At 40.9% G+C, this 21,181-nt stretch overlaps 1 protein-coding gene across 7 annotated transcripts in view; it reads right to left on the reverse strand.

The window, feature by feature from the left end:
* Positions 1 to 287: 287 nt before the first annotated feature.
* Positions 288 to 21,181, reverse strand: part of ADCY6 (adenylate cyclase 6) — a 216,143-nt gene continuing 195,249 nt past the window's right edge. For all 7 annotated transcript variants that reach the window (XM_040425512.1, XM_040425507.1, XM_040425511.1 and 4 more), the window contains 13 exons: positions 16,985 to 17,010; positions 15,614 to 15,761; positions 14,956 to 15,053; positions 12,887 to 12,974; positions 12,690 to 12,806; positions 12,303 to 12,461; positions 11,897 to 12,072; positions 10,088 to 10,120; positions 8,745 to 8,874; positions 7,236 to 7,499; positions 3,799 to 4,003; positions 3,380 to 3,504; positions 288 to 2,278 (listed from right to left, as the gene is read on the reverse strand). In XM_040425512.1, the coding sequence (XP_040281446.1) occupies positions 2,150 to 2,278; positions 3,380 to 3,504; positions 3,799 to 4,003; positions 7,236 to 7,499; positions 8,745 to 8,874; positions 10,088 to 10,120; positions 11,897 to 12,072; positions 12,303 to 12,461; positions 12,690 to 12,806; positions 12,887 to 12,974; positions 14,956 to 15,053; positions 15,614 to 15,761; positions 16,985 to 17,010 (1,698 nt within the window). In that variant the 3' untranslated portion in view covers positions 288 to 2,149. The remainder of the gene's footprint in view (positions 2,279 to 3,379; positions 3,505 to 3,798; positions 4,004 to 7,235; positions 7,500 to 8,744; positions 8,875 to 10,087; positions 10,121 to 11,896; positions 12,073 to 12,302; positions 12,462 to 12,689; positions 12,807 to 12,886; positions 12,975 to 14,955; positions 15,054 to 15,613; positions 15,762 to 16,984; positions 17,011 to 21,181) is intronic.

Raw genomic sequence — 21,181 nt, forward strand, 5'->3', positions numbered from 1 at the left:
GTGGCGATAAATTAGTAGTAGAGAGTTGGGAGTCTGATATTAATATTAAGTGTGTTCTCTAGATGAGCAAGGCACATCATTCTGTTTCCCACAAAGATGCTGGCTGTAGCAAAGTCCTTCAGATCATTATAACCAATCCTAATGTAACAGATCTAATAGCAAACTAACAGAGCACCTAGACATAATTAGTTCACCACTTAGTCACGTTTGACAAAAGTTCAATAGAGACTTTACAACAGGCATCAGCAACTATTCGTCCATTGGCATGCTGAGATTTTTTTTTTTTCCATCTCTCTGATGTGTGCTGGAATGGTGGCTATCGTGAAACCAGAGGTTACTGTTCACTGAAGACAAATAGACACAACTCTACAAAGAGTTTACTACCACATCTCCCTTAAAATATTTAGTGTTGGTTGAATAGTACTGAGGAGAAATTGTAAAAAGAAACTAAAACAAAAAAACAAAACATGATAGCGCCAACACAAGCAGCCCAAGTGTATTTTTGTAACTTTTTTCCTTCTTTGGCACCAGACATGGAATTGCACTGCCCCGCGATATTCCATTTTAATATTTTGCTAAAAGGTGTCTGGGTCAGGCCCTTTATTTAGGGATCAAGACTTGTCTACATCGGAGACTACATTTTCACAAAAACCCTTGACTGCTGCATTAAAAGTTGTAAAACAGGCAGAAAAGACTAAACATAGGTAATACCTCGACATATATTTGAGGCTCAACCATATTTCTTGAGTTTTCCACAGTCATCATCACTAGTTGAGACACTTTTATGATGTAACCATTTAGATCTGTGCAGCTTATTGGTTAACCATGTTCTTCAGACCATTCTGTCATTGGAGAGGTTCAGGTACCCCTCTACTTGATGTGCAATCTCACCTTAAGCAGATATCTTTTCTTTAAGGACTACCATATGACTGACCATCTGATGGTTACAGAACACGTACAGGAACCAGTTCTACAATAAAAGGATTAAGGCGCTGGCTATCCTTGCAGCCTGAGGAATTCTTAGGCCAGCTAGTACCTAATACAGTCTGTGCTGCCCCACATAGATGAGGCATTTATCCCTTGTCTCCAAACCCGAGAATCTATAAATCTGCAGGCTGGAAGTGAATTTTGGCAAATGAGACACAGATTACAATAGGTTCACAGTGAAAAAAGACAAGTGCTTTGTCAGATGTAGATGCACAAGCACATTTTCCTCGCCCTTCTGCTCATGTAATTCCACAGAATAAAAGGCAGTTGAGGGAATGGGTCAAAAAGGCAAAGACTGTGATGTCTGCTGTCAGGACGTGGTTCCCCATGCAACTCTCCTTGGATGCTAGGGGAATCTCAGAGAGTCTGTCGAAAACACTTCCCAGTTGGAACATAAATGAAAAATGCACTGAAGTGGAACCTTCCGAGAGATCCATGTAGGACAATCTTCTGCTCCTGTTTCTTAGTCTCCATTAGCTGGAGGCGAGGAAGTGTGGAACATGAGAGATCAGAGTCAAGATGTGGAATGAAAGGAAAGAATTGAACTGCAGGATTTTTGTTGCCCTTTCAAGTCCCTGTGTGTGGTAATGAGGATCCTATAGAGAACTGTCATATTCCCACCTGCTGCTGGAGACATGTCACTCGCTCACAAGAGAAAACATACAGCGCATAATAGCGTACAAGGCAATGCCCTCGCTCCCTGCTGTGGCCCGTACTTCTGGCTCTTTGGTCAGTTTTTAGAGAAGCTTCATCTTTTAAGTCGATTGAAAAATGATTTGTTGCTGTGTTTATCTCAATAAAATAATAAAAATAAAAAAAGACAAAAGAAAATAGCATAATGTCTCGTTCACAATAAATAATGTGTAAGTACCGCCTGTGAGTAGTTTGTTTTCAAGTGCCAGGGTGAAAAGCGGCTTCTCTGGGCTTTCACTGTACAGGTGAAACAGTCTCCTGGGCAGGGCAGCACGGACACCGAGTACAGCACCACACATATATTCCCCTGCCAAGCTCTCCATCTCAGGTGCGAGGCTTTGGCACCACTGAGCCCCTTTGCAACTGCACGGTTGCAGAAGATGTAGGTAGCTTCCTTATTGTTCTGGATACTCTGTGTGGGGTCAATATGAGGTTTCCAATTCCTCCTTCCCCTTAAAGCAGACTGCTGCTAACTGCTGGCTGGACCATCATTGAGGAAGTAGGTGGTCATTTCTCCTTTACCTTTAACCTTAACAACCCCTCGAAACTCCAACTGATAGCCTTTGGCTGCCAACACCTGGTACAGATCAGTTGTAACCTAAAGGAGAAGAAACATTTTTATTGGAGATACAGGTATAATGGTTAATGGTACGCATGGAGATACAGGTATACAACATGATACGCATATAAATATCAAAACTCTCCATAGTCCAATAATTCAGGGCTATGATGCCATAATCATCTACAGTATATATTTCTTATCTATTTTGTTCTTATCTAGGTCTTGAACCCAGTAGCAAAATTCTACAATTCTCGCGGAATGTAAGGATCGTGCACATTGCATTTCAACCGGCCAGACCTTTAGTTCTTCGGGAGATACTCACATCACTAATTTCCCAATGCACCCTTTTCAGGACAAGTCCCCACTGGTCTCTAGTTCCTGGTCCCTCTCAACACACAAGAAAAGACCACTCAGCCAGCCACTGGCCATAGCACTGACTTGCCTCAACCAGTGATTGGCTGAGCGTTGGGGACACTGGAAGCACACAAACAGAGGAAGCGAGACATCAGTGAGTGAAGTATCACTTATTTTGTTTTTATGCCATGCTGTACCTTTAAACAAAAAATGTCACCAGCCAGAACACCCCTTTAATATGCAACATGACTTAAATGGGTAGTGCCATGAAATATATTCTACAATTTTCAAACCGGCACCTGGACCTGAATTCTTTTGTAATTGTGTATAATTAAAAAATGTATATATCCACTAAGCTATTCAATAAAATGTATAACACAACCTGCTGTTTGTTCTTTTCCTTATTTCTTGTCCACCTCACTGAGGTGGTCGCACATGCTCAGTTTAAATTTTCAGCTGCCATGAAGCTGTGGCAGTTACAGGGAAAGTGCTGCCGCAGAAAGGACACACACCTTGAGCTGCGATGGTGTGAGGGCTCCAACAGAAAGTGCACACCCCCTGAGAAAGGACACGCTCCTTGATCTGCCAGCCTGAAATGAATCTAGCAGCACAATTGGTGCAGTGAATGGGGAGATCTCTGCTTCTATGTGAGGTACAGGGCTGGTTCTAGCTTTGTTAGAAAGAGATTGTCATTTACTATATGATGTCTCATTTTCATTTCTTACATCAGGCATGGCATAACTCCTTTAAAAAAAAAAAAAAAGTGTAATATAAAATACTAACCTGTATACGGTCTGGTACTCCAGTGCTATCCATTCTACTTGCTACATTCACAGTGTTTCCCCAAATATCATATTGGGGTTTACGGGCTCCAATAACACCAGCAACCACAGGACCAATATTAAGTCCTGAAGAGGAAGCATAAAAAGAAAAACCAGTAAGATCTAGATATTTAATGAAAGAACACTGCACTTGAAAATGTGTGCGCCTTGTGTGATTGAGCATAGTCATTTCCCGTTTACTTAAATGGATTTTATGAAGACAACTGAGCAGTTGTGAATATCATACTTTTTCATGATGGTTGTGTTTCTAAGGCAGGAGAAATAAAACCGTCAAGCTGAATGTATGGAAGTCAGGAGAAGGTAAAAGAAGTATTTTTTAGTATGAAGAAAAAAAATGTACTCTGATATTGTGATACTTACCAATTTTCATCTGGAAGTTATTGAAGGAGTGCTCATTGATATACTTCATCTGCTCCATCAGCTTCATTGCGTAGTCTGCCAAGGCAGTAATGTGTGATTTGCCCTCTTTGTCGTAAGTCGTATCATTTAGCCCTGAAGCTGCCATGTAAGTGCTGCCAATAGTTTTGATTTTCTCTAACTGCTTGAACTTTTCTTCACTTATGATCTGTTGAAGAGTTTAGAGAGGTTACTAGTCATTTATTACTGTAATATGAAAAGCAGCCTCTGTCTGAGCTACCCAGCATGTAAAGTAGAAGATGCTTCATCCATGGTTGAAATCCAATGTGAAAAAAATTTCAAAATTACTAATGTTTTACCAGACTGTCCACTTAAAAGGTTTTTTTTGGAACCCAGCAGGTCCCGCAGACCCATCTTATTACACATAACATGCATGTAGGAGAAAGTTGTACTGTACTTATCATTCAGAAGTTGCATCGATCAACCTCTTGGGAACCCGGCCACATGGCACTCTTCTTCTGAAAATTCAGCTTCCGCAAACATCACATGCTTTATTGGATTTCCGGCCTGAGCTATGGATGGGATGTTATTTCCACTTTTAACAGAGCCAGAACTATTCCTCTCCCTGGAATATGTGCAAACTTCTAAGCCCACCTAAGTCCACTGTGGAAGTGACATTTCGTCCACTGCCCAGGCAGTAAACCAGGTTAAGGACATGATGTTGGTGGAAACTTGTTTTTTCAGAAGAGCATAACAAGAGTCCGATCCACTGAGCTTTGGAATGGTAAGTACTATATGTATTACCTGTTATCTCAAAAGACGATAAAAAATTGAAGGATAAAAGCTCCCTCCTCCAATCTTTGGAAAAAGTGGAGCTGTAAATTAAGATAAACATTGACACATGTAATGTGTTCCATAAATGCTAAAAATCATGTGCACTAGCCTTTTGAAATATGTTGTACATTGTTAATTTAGTGCAACTCAGACTGATGTATCCACGTTCCAAACAATCAGTACATTATAAGAAGGAAAAATACATAGGGGGAGATTTATCAAGAATAGCACTGGTCTTGATATCCCCTGCACTGCCGAAGGATGCGCCTAATTTATGATGTAAAAAATTTGGTGTATACTCCAGCAGTCCGTGCGCCTAAACAGAATAATACGGCAGCTCTGAGCTCCGACTTCTAGAGCTTGCGACTTTTTAGAGCCACTTTTATGGCGCAAGGGAGATGATAAATCTCCCCCTTAGGGTGTAGAAAGTCTCCAGTTACCACATTCATTTCTCTTTGCATAATGCGGCAATGCTGAAGGCTACTAAGACATCACTTAATTGTCACTGTAATCCAATTTACAATCCTCAGGACCTTTATATTAAATGGCAATGTTTGTTCGATTTAGGTCAAAAAACCAATTAAAATCTGTTTCAAGTTTCAAAAAATAATTTGCAACCAAACATAAAACGTTGCTGGATAACTAAATCACAAAGCCAATGCTTCTAATCTGCTAGGCTGTCAAAATAACAGATGATTAAAATCAGATCTGACAAAATCAGATTAAATCAGATCTGACAAAATCAGATTAAATCAGATCTGACAAAACTTATATGATCCACTTGGGAACTGCTCCCTTTTTGACGGTCAACCTTTCCACGCCAAGAAATGGCTGCTAACAATAGGTGAAATAATAAATAAATAAATAATAAAGTTGCCCAATCTCCAGTTTTTTCTGTGCTTGTTATTGAGCAAAATAGGTGCCAAGCAAATTGATTTTGTCAAGCGATCTTTTGCTCTCCCTGTAGATAAGCTGCCACTCGATTTGTCTGGCACAGGCTTTCTCTTCTCCCCCAATTGCATATACAGTGGTGCTTGAGAGTTTGTGAACCCTTCAGAATTTTCTATATATCTGCATAAATTTGACCTGAATATTTTCACACGTCCTAAAAGTAGATAAAGATAATCAAATCAAACAAATGAGTCAAATATTATTAGATTTGGTCATTTATTTATTGAGGAAAATCAAGAATTAGCAGATAATTTAAAGGTGAAATTAGACTCAGGTGTGTTCAATCAATTGTTTGACAGAGAGGTGTGAGTGGGTGACCAGTTTTATTCAAAGAACAGGGATCTATCAAAGTCTGAGCTTCACAATACATGTTTGTGGAAGTGTGTCATGGCACCAACAAAAGATTTCTGAGAACCTCAGAAGAAGAGCTCTTGATGCTCATCAGCCTAGAAAAGGTTACAAAACCATCTATAAAGAGTTAGGACTCCACCAATCCACAGTCCGACAGATTGTTTACAAGAGGAGGAAATTCAAGACCATTATTACCCTGCCCAGGAGGGGTTAACCAACAAAGATCATGCCAAGAGCAAGGTGCGTAAGTTGTCTGCAAGATCATAAAGGAACCCACAGTAAACTTTAAGCAACTAAAGGCCTTTCTCACATTAGCTAATGTTATTGTTCACCATCAGGACAACACAGAACAACAATGGTGTGCATGATTGTGAGCTGCTGCCCTCCAAAAAGAACATTACTGCCTGACAGCAGTTTGCTAAAGATCACCTGGACAAACCTGCAGGCTACTGGCACAATGTTTTGTGGACAGATGTGAACAAAATATAACTTTTTAGTTTAAATAAGAAGGTTTAGGTTTGGAGAAAGGAAAAAAACTGCATTTCGGCACAATAACCTTATCCCATCTGTGAAACACGGTGATGGTAGTATCATGGTTATGGCATGTTTTGCTGCATGTGGGCCAAGACAGCTTGTCATCATTGATGAAACAATGAATTCTGAACTATATCAGCAAATCGTAAAGGAACATGTCAGCCATCTGCCTGTGAGCTGCATCTTAAGAGAACAAGGGTCATGCAGCAACACAACAACCCTAAGCACACAAGTCATTCTACCAAAGAATGGCTAAAGAAGAATAAAGTTAAAGTTTTGGAATGGCCAAACTCATGACCTTAATCCAATGGAAACGTAAGGAGTAATGGGCTAAAATTCCTCCAAGCTAATGCGAAGAACTAATCAATAATTACCAGAAATATTTAGTTGCAATAATTGCTGCACAAGACGGTCACACTAGATATGGAAGGCAAAGGTTCATATGCCTTGGTCACTCACGGACATGTGATATTGTATCCTTTTCTTCAATAAATAAAAGACTATGTCTAATGTTTTTGAATCATTAGTTTGATTGGGTTATCTTTATATACTAAATCTGATGCAGTTTTAGGTCAAATTTATACAGAAATATAGAAAATTCTGAATGGCTCACAAACTTTCAAGCACCACTGTGCATGGGACCGTCGGGAGACATAACTGAATTCTCATTTAGTCGACAGCTATTGAAGGTACATATAAACATTTAGACATAGATCAGACTTAAGTTTAGATTATTTACACGCACTAAAACATGTCATATTTATAATCACCTCATCAAAGTCGGCAATAATCTCATTGAGTAAACGAAGACACTCCACTCCTTCATTGTTGGCCTCAAGTTCAACGTAGAACTCTGAGAAATTACTGATTGATGCAAACATCACAGCCACACATTCACAGGACTGATAATAAAGTTCATCATTCCTATGTTCCCGGGCCAGAAAATGAGCTGCAACATCTTTAGGAAGGATGTTGTGCAGGAGACGCCTGTTGTATGCTTGCAGCTCTTCCATATCCTCCTTTTCTCCAGTTGCCTAAATGACAAAGATTAATCAATAGAATACTTCAAAAATTCTGCTTCTAATACCCTTATACTTAGGGCTAGGATAGAAAGACAAATATACTCAAGTAGAAGAATAGTACGTAATGTCCTAGGTACTGAGTAAACTATGTTCTGTCCTATTGCTGTATAGCCAATGTTATGCACTAGTCATATCATTTTTAGTGAACTATATTGTTATTCTGCATTAATGTGGTACTTTTATATTGATGGTCTATTCTCTGCATAGGCCATCAGCTCCCGTGCCAGAACTACACAGCTCTATCTATTGTCTAGTGCAGGGATCAGCAACCTCCAGCACTCCAACTGTGGTGAAACTACGACTCCCAGCATGTACAATAGCTTGTCTGTTCTCAGATCTCCCATAGAAGCGAATGAAGCATGCTGGGAGTTGTAGTTTCAGAACAGCCGGGGTGCCTGCGGTTGCTGATCCCTGGTCTAGTGGAAGGAGCTAGCTACTGCAGTCATATTCCCATTAAAGTGAATGAGAGCAGTACTGTCCCAGCCAGCTCTTTCCACTATGCAATGGATGGATCAGTGGACTTCCTCCGCCAGAGCTACTGCAGTTGATTGGCAGAGGTGTGGGATGTCGGATCCTCATTGATCCCAGATATCCAGGAGATAGGCCATCCATATAAAAGGAGAGAGGACAACCTCTTTAATCGATCAGAAATACAAACCTACGTAAATCTGATTTATGACAAACCAACACCAAACTACAGTTGCAAGAAAAAGTATGTGAACCCTTTGGAATGATATGGATTTCTGCACAAATTGGTCATAAAATGTGATCTGATCTTCATCTAAGTCACAACAATAGACAATCACAGTCTGCTTAAACTAATAACACACAAAGAATTAAATGTTACCATGTTTCTATTGAACACACCATGTAAACATTCACAGTGCAGGTGGAAAAAGGGTTCACATACTTTTTCTTGCAACTGTAGATCCTTCCACATTTCAAGACTCGTGGAAGCAGTATGTTGTATAAGCCACAATAGCTATATTACATGGCTGAGAGTTTATTGGGGAAGCCATTGTGTGACACTCTACATGTCAGCTTCCAATCAGCATTGTAAAGGCTACTAGTTGAATTTACACCCACTAGTTCAGTTACCAATATGACGTCTCTGGGATTCTCTAATTCAAAGGGGTCTAACTTGGTCTCTTTTTGGAGTTTCTAAGAGCAGAGAAACTACAATTGTCAGCTATATACCTGTAGTTTCCATAAGAAATCTAGACGAGCAGTGGATTCCACTTGTTGAGCATGGAGATAGAGGGCCAAAACGAAGACCGTCAAGATGACAGGCGTCACATACTTCAGGTGTATCTTATTTTCCACAAAACTAGAAGTAAAAAAAACAGCCACAAAAAGAAATTCACTACCCCGCAAACAAAAGAGGCCAAAACTGGACAATTGCTGTCATACTGATTTGTCATCTATCCATCTCTTCTATAAGGGGACTCATCAGACTTTAATTTAAAGTCTCTGGGTGAATGAAAGCATGACAAATCAAAGATAGACAAAAGGAATACATCATCTGCATTTTACTACTTAAAACCAGAGAGTGACAAATTATTTTTTTCTCATCCAATATTTTTTCCAATTGTAGATTTTTAAACTCTGTTTTCTGAACAAGATTATGGGGTGGCCATGTTGTGTAAGATTAGCAGCATTTAGAGATATAGCTACATGGACCAAAGACATAATAAACTGGAGGGGACCTAGGGGGAGTTTTCTAGGCATGCTTTGTGACTTGTGTGGAGGTCATTGTGCAGGGAGGGGAGTAAATAAGCTGTTACCATTACCGAATGTGAATGGAGGATCTTGTGTTATCTATATATAGACATTATCTTTCATTGTATTCCTTTCTATGATAATGGGATGACTGCTGTAAAGTGATTGTTTACAGAACAGGAGGTATCAATTTATTATGCGGCTCGGTAGCCTCATAGTAATAGATAGTCACATAGAATTTTTTTTTTTAATTACTAAGAATTGTTAAGATAACTTGATTTAAAGAATAGATCATTTTGATGCCCTTTTTAGGGCGTATTTATATGTACCAGCTTTTGCTTTTGTAATAACTGCAGTTTTGCTATAATCCTGAACAAAAAATGACATGTGTGGATATGCCTGGTTGTCCAAATACATTCCCAGGAGTTGTAAATGTGATGTAATAATAAATTAAGTTATACTTTTCTCCACTGCTCCTTCCAGAGTAGCATTCTGTTCCTGCAGGACTGATGTAATCTTCCACACTGCAGCAGTTGAGTTCTTTACACACCTCAACACAGTGCAACCAATCAGTGTCCTTAGCATTGTTGGGTGCATGACTGCTGAGGCCAGTGACTGGCTGCAGAGGCTACATGGTGTGCATGGGATGTCACCGCAACAGCCAAAAAAACCAAACACCAGTGGGGAGGACCGGAACACGTTGCAGTTATGACTTTGGTAAATATGATGGGTATGAAGGTTTTACTACTTACTGTACAGCACCACCTCCTGCTATCGCAACAAATATAAGTAAACCTAGAAGAAATCTGGTATTCACTTACCATTGCTCTTCTTCTTGCGTGTGATTGAAGATGCTAAAAAAATAAAAAAAATAAAAAGAGCATAGAATAAATCGCTAATACTGCAATGAAAAGGTGTTTTCACACAATTGTATTTTTGGTCAGTGTCTGATTTGCATCTTCCGCATTTATGTAACTTTGCAGTTTTCCAAATCCTACCCTACTGCCAATATTCGATCTACTTATATACAGCATGGAAAGACCACACAGATGACAAATAAATATTCCTTAACAGATGGTATAATACAAGCAAAAACATATAAACATCATTTTGGGTTTACTTTAATGCATTTTAATCCCTCTACATTGGAATGTATTTTTTATTTTATATATTTTTTTTTTTATTTTTTTTTGGGGGGGGGGGGGGGGGGGGGGGAGAACTGCAATAGAGCCCCATAAAATGCAAGGAACAGACATTAATCTAAAGTGAATGTCCAGCTACACTTTTTTTTGCCATTTTTGTGGCATAGAAAGGGACACATTTTCACACATGCCGTAGCTGCTGCATAATTTGTGACTCTGAGCTTCTCGCCACTTTTCAAATGTGGCGTTAAAAGGTATGGGGCCTAGCAAGAGGGCAGCTGCATCCCACCAGATTTGCTATAATGTAGGTATAAATAGCAAATCATAGTTGAAATCTACATCAGCTCATAGCAGGGTTAATTTAAATTTGTGGTGCACAGACTGCTGGAAGAGGAGACAAATTTATTAAGGTGCCTGTGCCTCTAAACAACTTTGGTGAATCTTACCAAGACTGGAGTATGAAACGCCAGTCTTAGTAAATCTGCCTCAGTAAGCTTAATTTCAGCTATAACATCAAGATCCACACATCTGGCACATCTGTGCCAATTCTATCCAAGCTGCACAGAACTCTGACCATTATCCAGCTGAAAAAGGGTTACAAGTTCCAGAAAAGAATTTCATAATTTGCAGAGCGCTCATCTGTAATGATGCATACAAAGATTACTTTACATCAAATTTACTCCAAAACTGAAGTGCCCGGAGGAATTCTGATGGCAGCAGATGATGTGAACGAGATGGTAACATGCAAATAATGTAGAAAGTTTTTATTAAGAGAAAAGAGGGGGTCACTCCTGGTGGGCATGAGCTTGTGTTTACCTAAGTACATTGCAATTAACATATAGAATCTATGATAAACTGATAGTTATAGCCATAGTTGCAAAGATATAGTTTACAATCATCGGCTATTTTACAACTGGAGTAAAGAAGCCACCACAAATTCTGCTACAAGTAGTAATGGCGGTACACATTTGCCTTAAAGGGGTTGTGCCAAGCTTTTAAGTTATCCCCTATCGACTAGCTGATCGCTAGGGGTCCAAACACTGAGACCACCACCTATCACGAGAACAGGGGTCCCGTCCCCCGATCTAATGCCGCTCAATCAGAACGGGATATCTGTTCTCGTGATTGGTGGGGGTCCCAGTGGTTGGACCTCCAGCAATCAGCTAGTCATCCCCTATTCTATGGATAGCGGATAACTTAAAAACTCGGTTCAGCCCCTTTGGCCAAAACCGCTAGCCCCTAACATCTACTGGGGTAAAACACAGTCCACCAGGTTTGAATCTTCCTTGTCAACTTTAACAAATTCTTAAAAAATAATAATAATAATAATAATAAATCAGTCATTTGAACAATGGGTCACTTTCTGATGACACATTTCCTTTAATATATAATTACTTCCTTTTTAGCGCCTAGCATATACCGTAAATGGAGAGATAATGGAAAGTCATGAGATGAGGATCACATACATCTTACAAGGTTAAGACTTACAGTGCATTAGCAGTCACCAGCAGGTCATAATTGTCAAACAGGACAACTTCAGGGGCTTCCACGATGATAATGTAGAGGATCTGGATGGAGAGCATGAGGGCCAGCTTCCCAATGCTGCTGATCTGTAGGAAGACGGAGCAGGCCAGCAGGCTCAGCAGTATGCTGTAGTTGAAGTACTGTCAAAAAGAAAATGGTACAGAATTTTGGCTACAATTGTCCCAGTCATCCAGTTTTCTTCTTCACATCGCTGAGTCAGTTTCAGTTCTTAAAACAATACCACTTTTTTTTAGTAGACACAACCAGATATTGCAGATAGTTGTCCGTTTAACTCTTTTTCTCCTTTGTTTCTAATTGTATATCGATACTATAATACTTCATAGGATTTTCTACTTTTATGTGGTCATACCTCTGGGAAATTACAAGACGGTCCATCAGAGCCGCAGGGAGCAGTTTCCATGCTTAGGTTATAGTTAAGCATTTGGAAATGGCAGGCATTGACAGAATCCTTACTGATGTTCAGTTCTTCAGCAGCACATTCAGCAAGACTCTGGTGATTACAGGCAAACTAGAAATGCAAAATGAGAGGTTGTGAGATCAAAGAGGCTGATCAGACTTCAGATGGCAGGCGGTGATATAACAGAGAATGCCCAATTAGACAGCACATTGGTCAAAGTGACTTTTTACAGAAGATTCATTTACTATATAATCCCCACAATCCCGAATATGTCATGATACACAGGATACTTCAGAACTATTAGTGTTCCAAGTTGGTACTGTATATGTAGAAACTTACCATGTTGACAAAGGCTGAGATGAACACAAGTAAGATGGAGAAGATCCCAATGAAGGTGCTGTTTGTACGTGACTGGACAATCTTCCGAGACAACCGTTGCAAGACTAATGGAAAAAGCTGCAGAAAACCAAAATCATGTATGACTTCAAGAAGCAACCATTCCCTTACAGTTCTATATACGTTTCCCAGCTGCTCACCTTTATGCAAGAATACACGGCACACACAAAGAGAATATTAGCCAAAATAACGAAGATACTGGTGTAGACTCCAAGCATGAGGAAGGAACTGTGTAAAAAAACAGAAAACACAAATAAAAAACAACACACAATTAACTAGTCATTCTACAATTACTATCATCTCCCCAAGCGCAATCATTTGCAATTATTAGGCAATATCTCCTGCCACATTCAGTCAATTATTGAACGTGGAGCCAATTCTGAATCAAACAAAATACGATTTGTGATATTAGTTTATTGATCGATGCAGCAGCTCAATGCTGTAATTCCATTTAAGAAAACCATCAGTGTTGTAAATTGATCCTTGGTTCAGGTATCTAAATCTTGGAGGTCCCAGCTCTTGACACTTGCAGTTAGAGCCAGCAGTCCTACTTAGCCCTAGAGATTGTGTCAGACAGATGGCAACAACATGCTTTATCCTGACAGTTCTTCTTGCAGCCTCCCCTGCAGTCGCCGCACTCTTATCTGTCATATAACAGATGCAAAGGCTTAAGGTGCGCTTATAGTACATGAGCCGACTGAGCAGGCAATTATTGGGAAGGAACTATCAGTGGAGGAAAGAGTATTTACATGCAGCAACCATCTCCACTGCAATCGCTCATCCTCATACAGATTCATTATTTCTGGGCAGCAGGCCGCTGTTTAAACGGCACCATCTGCTGCAAAGAAACAATGCTTTATGCGTCCATGTCAAAGCTTATTTCTGTACCACACTTACACGGGTCTATTATCGGGAAGGAGCGTTCGTAGGAATGTTTGTTCTCAATAATGGGCCAAACAATTGTGCAGTGTAAGGGCTCATGCACATGGCCGTTGCCCGGCTGTGCCTGTATTGTGGCCCGCAATACACGGGCACTGGCCGTGTGCACCCCGCATCACGGATTAGTTCCTATTTACTCGAATGGGTCCGCAATCTGTAAGGTTGGTGCTTCCGTAGGGTTTCTGTCCGTGCCTCCGCACTGCAAAAAAGTAGAGCATGCGGATCACGTACCCAATTCAAGTGAATGAGTCCGAGTCCGCATGTGGCAGCTGTGCGGTCCGCGCATTGCGGACCGCAGTTTACGTTCGTGTGCATGAGTCCTTAATCTGCCTTTAGGCTATGTTCACATCACAATGGTCTATACATCAGAGTTCGTCAATAGGAGTATGCAACTGTATAGCCATGCATGGGCATGCTTTACCCATTATAAAAGAAAAAAGAAAACTACACAGTACTGTATATATTGTTTGCTGTAGCCCACTGCACTTCCTGTACAGTAACAAAAAAGAAAAAAAAATATGTATATGTGACAAAGGCTAAATGGACACCGTTTTGGCCTCTATTGCGAGGATGGTGGCCTATGGCTACATTTGGCGTATTTCTTAGGAGCTGTCTCAGCAATGGTGTGAACATTTCTTTACTGGGATGGAAGTCGTTGGCCGCTTGGATCTCAAAGCTCACATATACATACAACCTAACAGGTTACATAAGAGTCATTTACTATATTACGCTGTCTTGCCAATGCCTAAACTTAAAGGTCTGTCACCTCCAAAATCTCTTTCAAAGTATGTAGGTTATGTGCCCCAAAATTTAAATTTAAATTTTTCTTGTGAAAATCCGGTCCTCTAATCTTGAGATTTTTATGTAAATAAGGCTTTTGGTGCACCATAGGTGAGGCTGCTCTATTTGGTGCACCATAGCTCCACCATGTTCTGTATGAATACAATGTAGTTAGGCCGAACTGACATATCATTCCATACAGTGCGCTGCGAGCCAGTACACTCATGAGTTGTGGCCTCCACTTGCCCTCCTGCCTCAATCTTCCTATTACTGTGCATATGGAGAAAGCTGTCAATCAACGGTGGGTGAAGTCTGCATTTCATGAATACATCAGTCTGGAGTCTAGGTTTGGCTAAACTACAGCATATTCATACATAACAGACACATGGCTAAAATCAGCGCCTGTCACTACACATGCTGCTTTCCGAGTAGATACGATGACGTATTTGACAGGTTCTCTTTAAACTGTGTCCAATACTTGTGGACTTACTGGGGAAATATGACGATTTGGATAAAACAAATGAAACAGAAGACCAGCAAGGTGCAGGCAACGTAACCTCCAAAGCGATCATCCACCTTCTTAGAATACTGCAACATATACAAAAGAGGAAGAATTAACTCTACTTTGTAAATAATACAATATACACAATCCTGAAGATAGATAGATATGAGACAGATTGATGATAGATAGAAGATTAAATACGAGATAGATCGATAGATAGAGCCCATAGGTTGTTGTGTGCCATTGCTTTATATCCATGCATGCCGTATGAGATAGAGCACATCTCCTCTAGAATATTCTATTAGAGAACATGGTGGTGCCCGCAGAAACCTCACATCAATACAGATTCATACTGCCAACCTGGTTTCAAGTCTAAATGCCTTTGTGCATTGAACCTTAGAAAAGGAGATGGAGTTTGTTCTATGCTCATTTCGTGATGAAAAGATCCATAAACAATGACGGTAATTGGCACACAATCTCCTAGTCATATTCCTTATAAAAATCTTATCTATGCTCCTTGAAGTCATTTTTGTATTCGCCAAGAACAACAAGTGAGATTAGGATCATAACATTTGGTCTTTTGTTCTATGGCGGCAGTGCAATTCAATGAGGCACCACAAGAAGTTTTCATTTAGTGGCACGCTACCTTTTTCTCAAGGTCTGGGGTTTGAAAAGTGAGGATGAACTTTTTCACATGATCTTTTCGCAATTGATCAATACTTCGAGCATCTATCGCTCTTGCCAGGAACTCGTCAACTTCTTCCTCTGGATTTAGAGCTTCCTGAGTGTTCCTGCTAGAAAATACAAAGTGAGAAATAATATTAATGTAAAGTCTACATCTAGACACAACTGACCCTTCTATAACTAAATGACCAAACTGCATGACAGGTTCAAGGGCCCAACTATTATCTGCATACACAGGATAGTGGTCTCTGTGCGCTATTATACAGGTGAAACTCGAAAAATTTGAATATCGTGCAAAGTTCATTTATTTCAGTAATGCAACTTAAAAAGGTGAAACTAACATATGAGATAGACTTATTACATGCAAAGCGAGATATTTCAAGCCTTTATTTGGTACAATTTGGATGATTATGGCTTATAGCTTATGAAAACCCCAAAGTCACAATTTTGAGGTCCCCTTTGCTCAGGGGGTAGGGCAGGGATCAGCAACCTTCGGCACTCCAGCTGTTGTGAAACTACAATTCCCAGCATGCTCCATTCATTTCTATGTAGGTTCTTAGAAGAGCAGAGCAAGTATGCATGCTGGGAGTTGTAGTTTCACAACAGCTGGAGTGCCGGAGGTTGCTGATCCCTGGGGTATGGATTAATTAGCTGACTAGAGTGTGACACTTTGAGCTTAGAATATTGAACCTTTAAACAAAATTCGAATTTTAAGCTGCATTAATGCAATTCCTTTTAATTTGCATTACTGAAATAAATGGACTTTTGCACGATATAAAAAAATTGAGTTTCACCTGTATATCATCGCCGTGACCAATAACCAAAATTAATTAAAGAGGGTTTCCTGGATTCATATATTTAAAGCTAGGATAGGTCATCAATATCTGATTGGTGGGGTCCGACAGTGTGCACTGTGGCCTCTTCCTAGGCCACTGACTTCACGTTCATTGGTCACGTGGCCTAGTCCCATTCAGCCTGAGCTGCTATACAACGTAAGGTGCTGTGCTTGGTAAGCTGCGAGGAGGCCGCAGCACTGACTGGAGCGCCACAACCTCTTCGAATAGATAATTGGTGGAGGTGCTGGGAAACAGTCTGCCCCCAATCAGATATTGATGACCTATCCCGAGGGTGTCAAAATCTCAGACAACCCCCTTTATGATCCTGCAATACTATATCATTTAAAAGGGTTCAGGTTTGGGCTCTAGTTAAACTTGCCCCAGAGGCTTTTTCTTTGTTTTGTTTTTTAGAGGTGAACAGTGCAGAAGCATGATCTGTATAAACAGTAATAAATACATATATTTCTTATATATATATATATATATCTTTTACTTACTTGTCCTTGCTTGATTCATCGATGCCCTATGAAAAGACAAGCATTAGGGGGTTTAATCCTTTACAACTAATATTCTCTAAAGCGACTGCTTAATTATCAGTTTGCAGCTGAATGCTGGTAATACAGTACATGATTTGTAATGCAGCAAGGGTTTAAAACTAACGTAATTCTTAGGCTTAAAGGGGTATTCCCATCTCAGACAATGGGGGCATATCGCTAGGATATGCCACAATTGTCTGATAGGTGCATGTCCCACCGCTGGGACCCGCACCTACAACGAGAACGAAGCGGGGAGCGCTGTGGCTGGAGGACCCCGGATTTACGGGGGTCCGTCCACCACCAAGCGCTGCTCCCACAGAAGTGAATAGGAGCGTGGCCCATGCTCCCATTGATTTCTATGGGGCAGTCAGCGCTCTGCTATTTTCGGCGGCCCCATAGAAATGAATGGAGGGCGGCTGCGCATGCACAGTGCGCCCTCCATTCATTTCCCGGCTCAGTTCTCATTATAGGTGCGGGTCCTAGCGGTGGGACCCGCACCTATCAGACAATGGGGGCATATCCTAGCAATATGCCCCCATTGTCTGAGATGGAAAAACCCCTTTAAGTCATGGGACATCAACGTCATTAATGGATGGATCCATGGAGGTTACAAAAGAAAGTGTTCACTGTTTCTTGGGGATTAGTTTTCCGCGCTGTTAGGCTTTCACATGAGCATATTTTTCTTTCATATCCATTTTTTGGGTCCATAATAAAGAGTTAATGTTATTCTATTCTAGAGGGAAATTCACATTGAGCCATAAAATTGATCTTTTTTTTTTTTTTTTAACAAAAAACGTATAATGCACTACTTTCATCCATTGTGCAGATGGACAAGTCTATGGAGTGAGTTCAGATTACACTTACAGTATGTAATTTAATTTCCTCTCTAGGAAACAGCCTATTAGTATTAAGGATGTGTAATACGGATGCAATACTGATCACTTGACACTTACTAATGTAATATGATCCGCAATATGTATTACACACATTTATAAATAAGTCCTCGCCATGCGACTGCTTGATCAGACCCCTCTAATGACAAGCAGCTTAGTATATTATAAGGCTACTTTCACACTAGCGTCGGGGCTCCGCTTGTGAGCTCCGTTTGAAGGGTCTCACAAGCAGCCCCGAACGCATCCGTCCAGCTACCAATGCATTCTGAGTGGATGCGGATCCGCTCAGAATGCATTAGTCTGGCAGCGTTCAGCCTCCGCTCAGCAGGCGGACACTCGAACACTGCTTGCAGCGTTCGGGTGTCCGCCTGGCCATGCGGAGGCAAACAGATCCGTCCAGACTTACAATGTAAGTCAATGGGGACGGATCCGTTTGAAAATTGAGCCATACTGTGTCAACTTCTAACGGATCCGTCCCCCATTGACTTTCAATGTAAAGTCTGGACGGATCCGTCTGAAGCTACTTTCACACTTAGAATTTTTTTTAAACTATAATGCAGACGGATCCGTTCTGAACGGATCCAAACGTCTGCATTATAGGAGCGGATCTGTCTGTGCAGACACCAGACGGATCCTCTCTGAACGGTAGTGTGAAAGTAGCCTAAGTGAGCACCAAAAGGTCTCCTGTCCTCAGGATGCCGTTTGGTCTGGAACGTCCCAGGTTACATCTGCCTCATGCAGCACAGCTACATACACAGGAACAAAGCTTGCATCTCACATTGACTCCCATTTTTTGGGAAGGAAGAAAAGGAAGAGTAGTACATCCATAAACTGTTGTACAGTTACCAATAGTACCAAAGTATATGCCATGTACTAGCTACAGGACAGCAGGACAGGACGTTTATAGGGGGTGGCATTTAGTGTGGGGGTCTAAATAATAGAGGCCACAATATAACCCAGCCTGGAGAATGACATTAAGATTACTAGTCAATTTAAAGGGGTTGTGCCACCACTACATGTTATTTTTATATAAATCAGCATGAAAAACATTAGCAAATTACTTTCTTTGACAAAAATGCACCAAGTTGTGAGACACTTTCTTTACTTCCTTAAAATGCCACCCCCTAGCGTTTAAAGGGGTATTCCCATCTTAGACAATTGGGACATATCGCTAGGATATTCCCTTATTGTCTGATAGGTGCGGGTCCCACCTCTGGAACACGCATCTCTAAAACGAAGCTGGCAAAGTGGTGGCCACCCCCAATCGTTTCTATTGGCCCGCCGATAATAGCCGAGTGGCGCCTAGCGATATGCCCCCATTGTCTGAGATGGGAATACCCCTGTATAGTAATGTGGTGGTCCACTTATTGATGTGGTTGCACGTGCTCAGTTCCATCCTTCATCTGCTTCCAGCCAAATCTACTGTTAGAAGCTGTGACAGTTAGGGCTGTTTCACACGAGCGCGTGCCGTCCGTAAATCACGTGTGTGAGAGTGATCCTACGTTGTGGACACTGCTCATCTTGCATTAGCGCACAGCATTATACTCATTTATAATGCTGTGTGCCTCTGTGTGTCCTAATTGCTACACAGTCATAGTGACCGCTTTCTGTCAGTATGATCCTGTAGAAGTAAGGTCAAGCAGAGGCACACAGCATTATAAATCAGTACAATGCCGTGCGCTAATGCAAGACAAGCAGTGTCCAGAACTGAGGATCTCGTTCACACGCGGATCGCGATTTCCAGACTGCACTTGCTCATGTGAAATAGTCATTACAGGGAGAAATCTGCAGCAGAAAGGACATGTTCCCTAAGCTGTGACAGGGACAGAGCTACAGCAGAAAGGACACCCCCCCTTGAGCTGCTAGCTTGAAATAAATCCTGCAATGAATGAGGAGATCTCTGTATCCATGTGAGGTACAGGGCTGGTTCTTGCTTGGACTGCCATGTACTACTATATGTCGTCTGATTTTAATTTCTTACATCAATCCTAGCATAACGTCTTTAAGCATGCCTTCCCTAATTAACCTACAGTTTCCCCAGAATTATAGTGTAAACCATTTCCTTTTATTTCTTAGAAATTACACATTTTCTCAAACAGAATCAGCACACATTCCCCTGATGTTATTATTACTTATGCAACTTCTCACTAGAAAATCCACGTTACAAATGGGCTTTACCGACTCCCTGCTTTGCATTCGATCGCGGTATGTAGCATGCTCCTGACTGGCACTAGGAGCGCAGGAAGATAACTAGAATACTGGGCCTCTGCAAGGAGGAGGGATTGTTCTTTTTCTAAAAATGCCAAAGAGTCTTCTACAAAAAAAATAATAAAATCATGGCCCATATTCGAAACTGGTCATTTGTCTGATTAGAATGAGAGGGAACAAAGCATTTATATTATTACAAAGGAGATCTGTTTTATTCATACCAAAGACAAATAGACACTTTAAAGGGGTCGTTTGGAATTTTTATATTGATGGACTATCCTAAATAGCTCATAGACAGGGCTCTGACTCCCAGCACCTAAACCAATCAGCTGTTTTAAAAGACCGCAGCACGCTCCGCAGAGTGCTGTGGCCTCCTCACAGGTTACCAAGCCAAGGGGTGTATAGTGGCTGTGCTTGGTACTGCAGCTCTGGCCCATGAGTCGGATGCCCAACGATCAGATATTGATGACGTATCCTGAGGAAAGGCCATCAATATAAAATTCCCAGTCAACCCTTTAAGAATTGTCCCAACACTTAAATATTTTGATATATTTCTCTCCGTCAGGGTTTTTTTTTTTTTGTTGTAAATTAAAAAAAAAGAATAATGTATCTTTATAGCACTTGCACAGTCTTGGAGTAATTAGTCACGTCTAACAATAGTTTATTTATACCTCCCGATGCAGACGGTTTCCAAGCACACATCTGCTCAGAAGACGTGGTATGCTGCAGAATATCACAGGAAACAATTAAATCATGTTTCATTCTGGCCAGTCATTCAGAACTGATGTCACTTTTGGCACCGCACGTTACAAAAAAAAACTGTTTGTAAACAGAAAATTGATATAAGCCAGATCTAGGGAGTCTGTCACTCCTAGAAGCTTGCTGAACCATCTACTGAGCAACATAACCGGTGTTCGGATTAAAGGGCATCTGGCAGCAGATATATGACACTGGCTCGCTTCGGCTCCTAGATGCGAAGTCGCTTCGGCTCCTAGATGCGAAGTGAGGTATTCTCTTCAGTGAATAACTTCAGTATTTGACTTTTAAACTGACACTG

This window comes from Bufo bufo, chromosome 3 (genome assembly GCF_905171765.1).
Source record: "Bufo bufo chromosome 3, aBufBuf1.1, whole genome shotgun sequence".
NCBI classification, from domain to species: domain Eukaryota; kingdom Metazoa; phylum Chordata; class Amphibia; order Anura; family Bufonidae; genus Bufo; species Bufo bufo.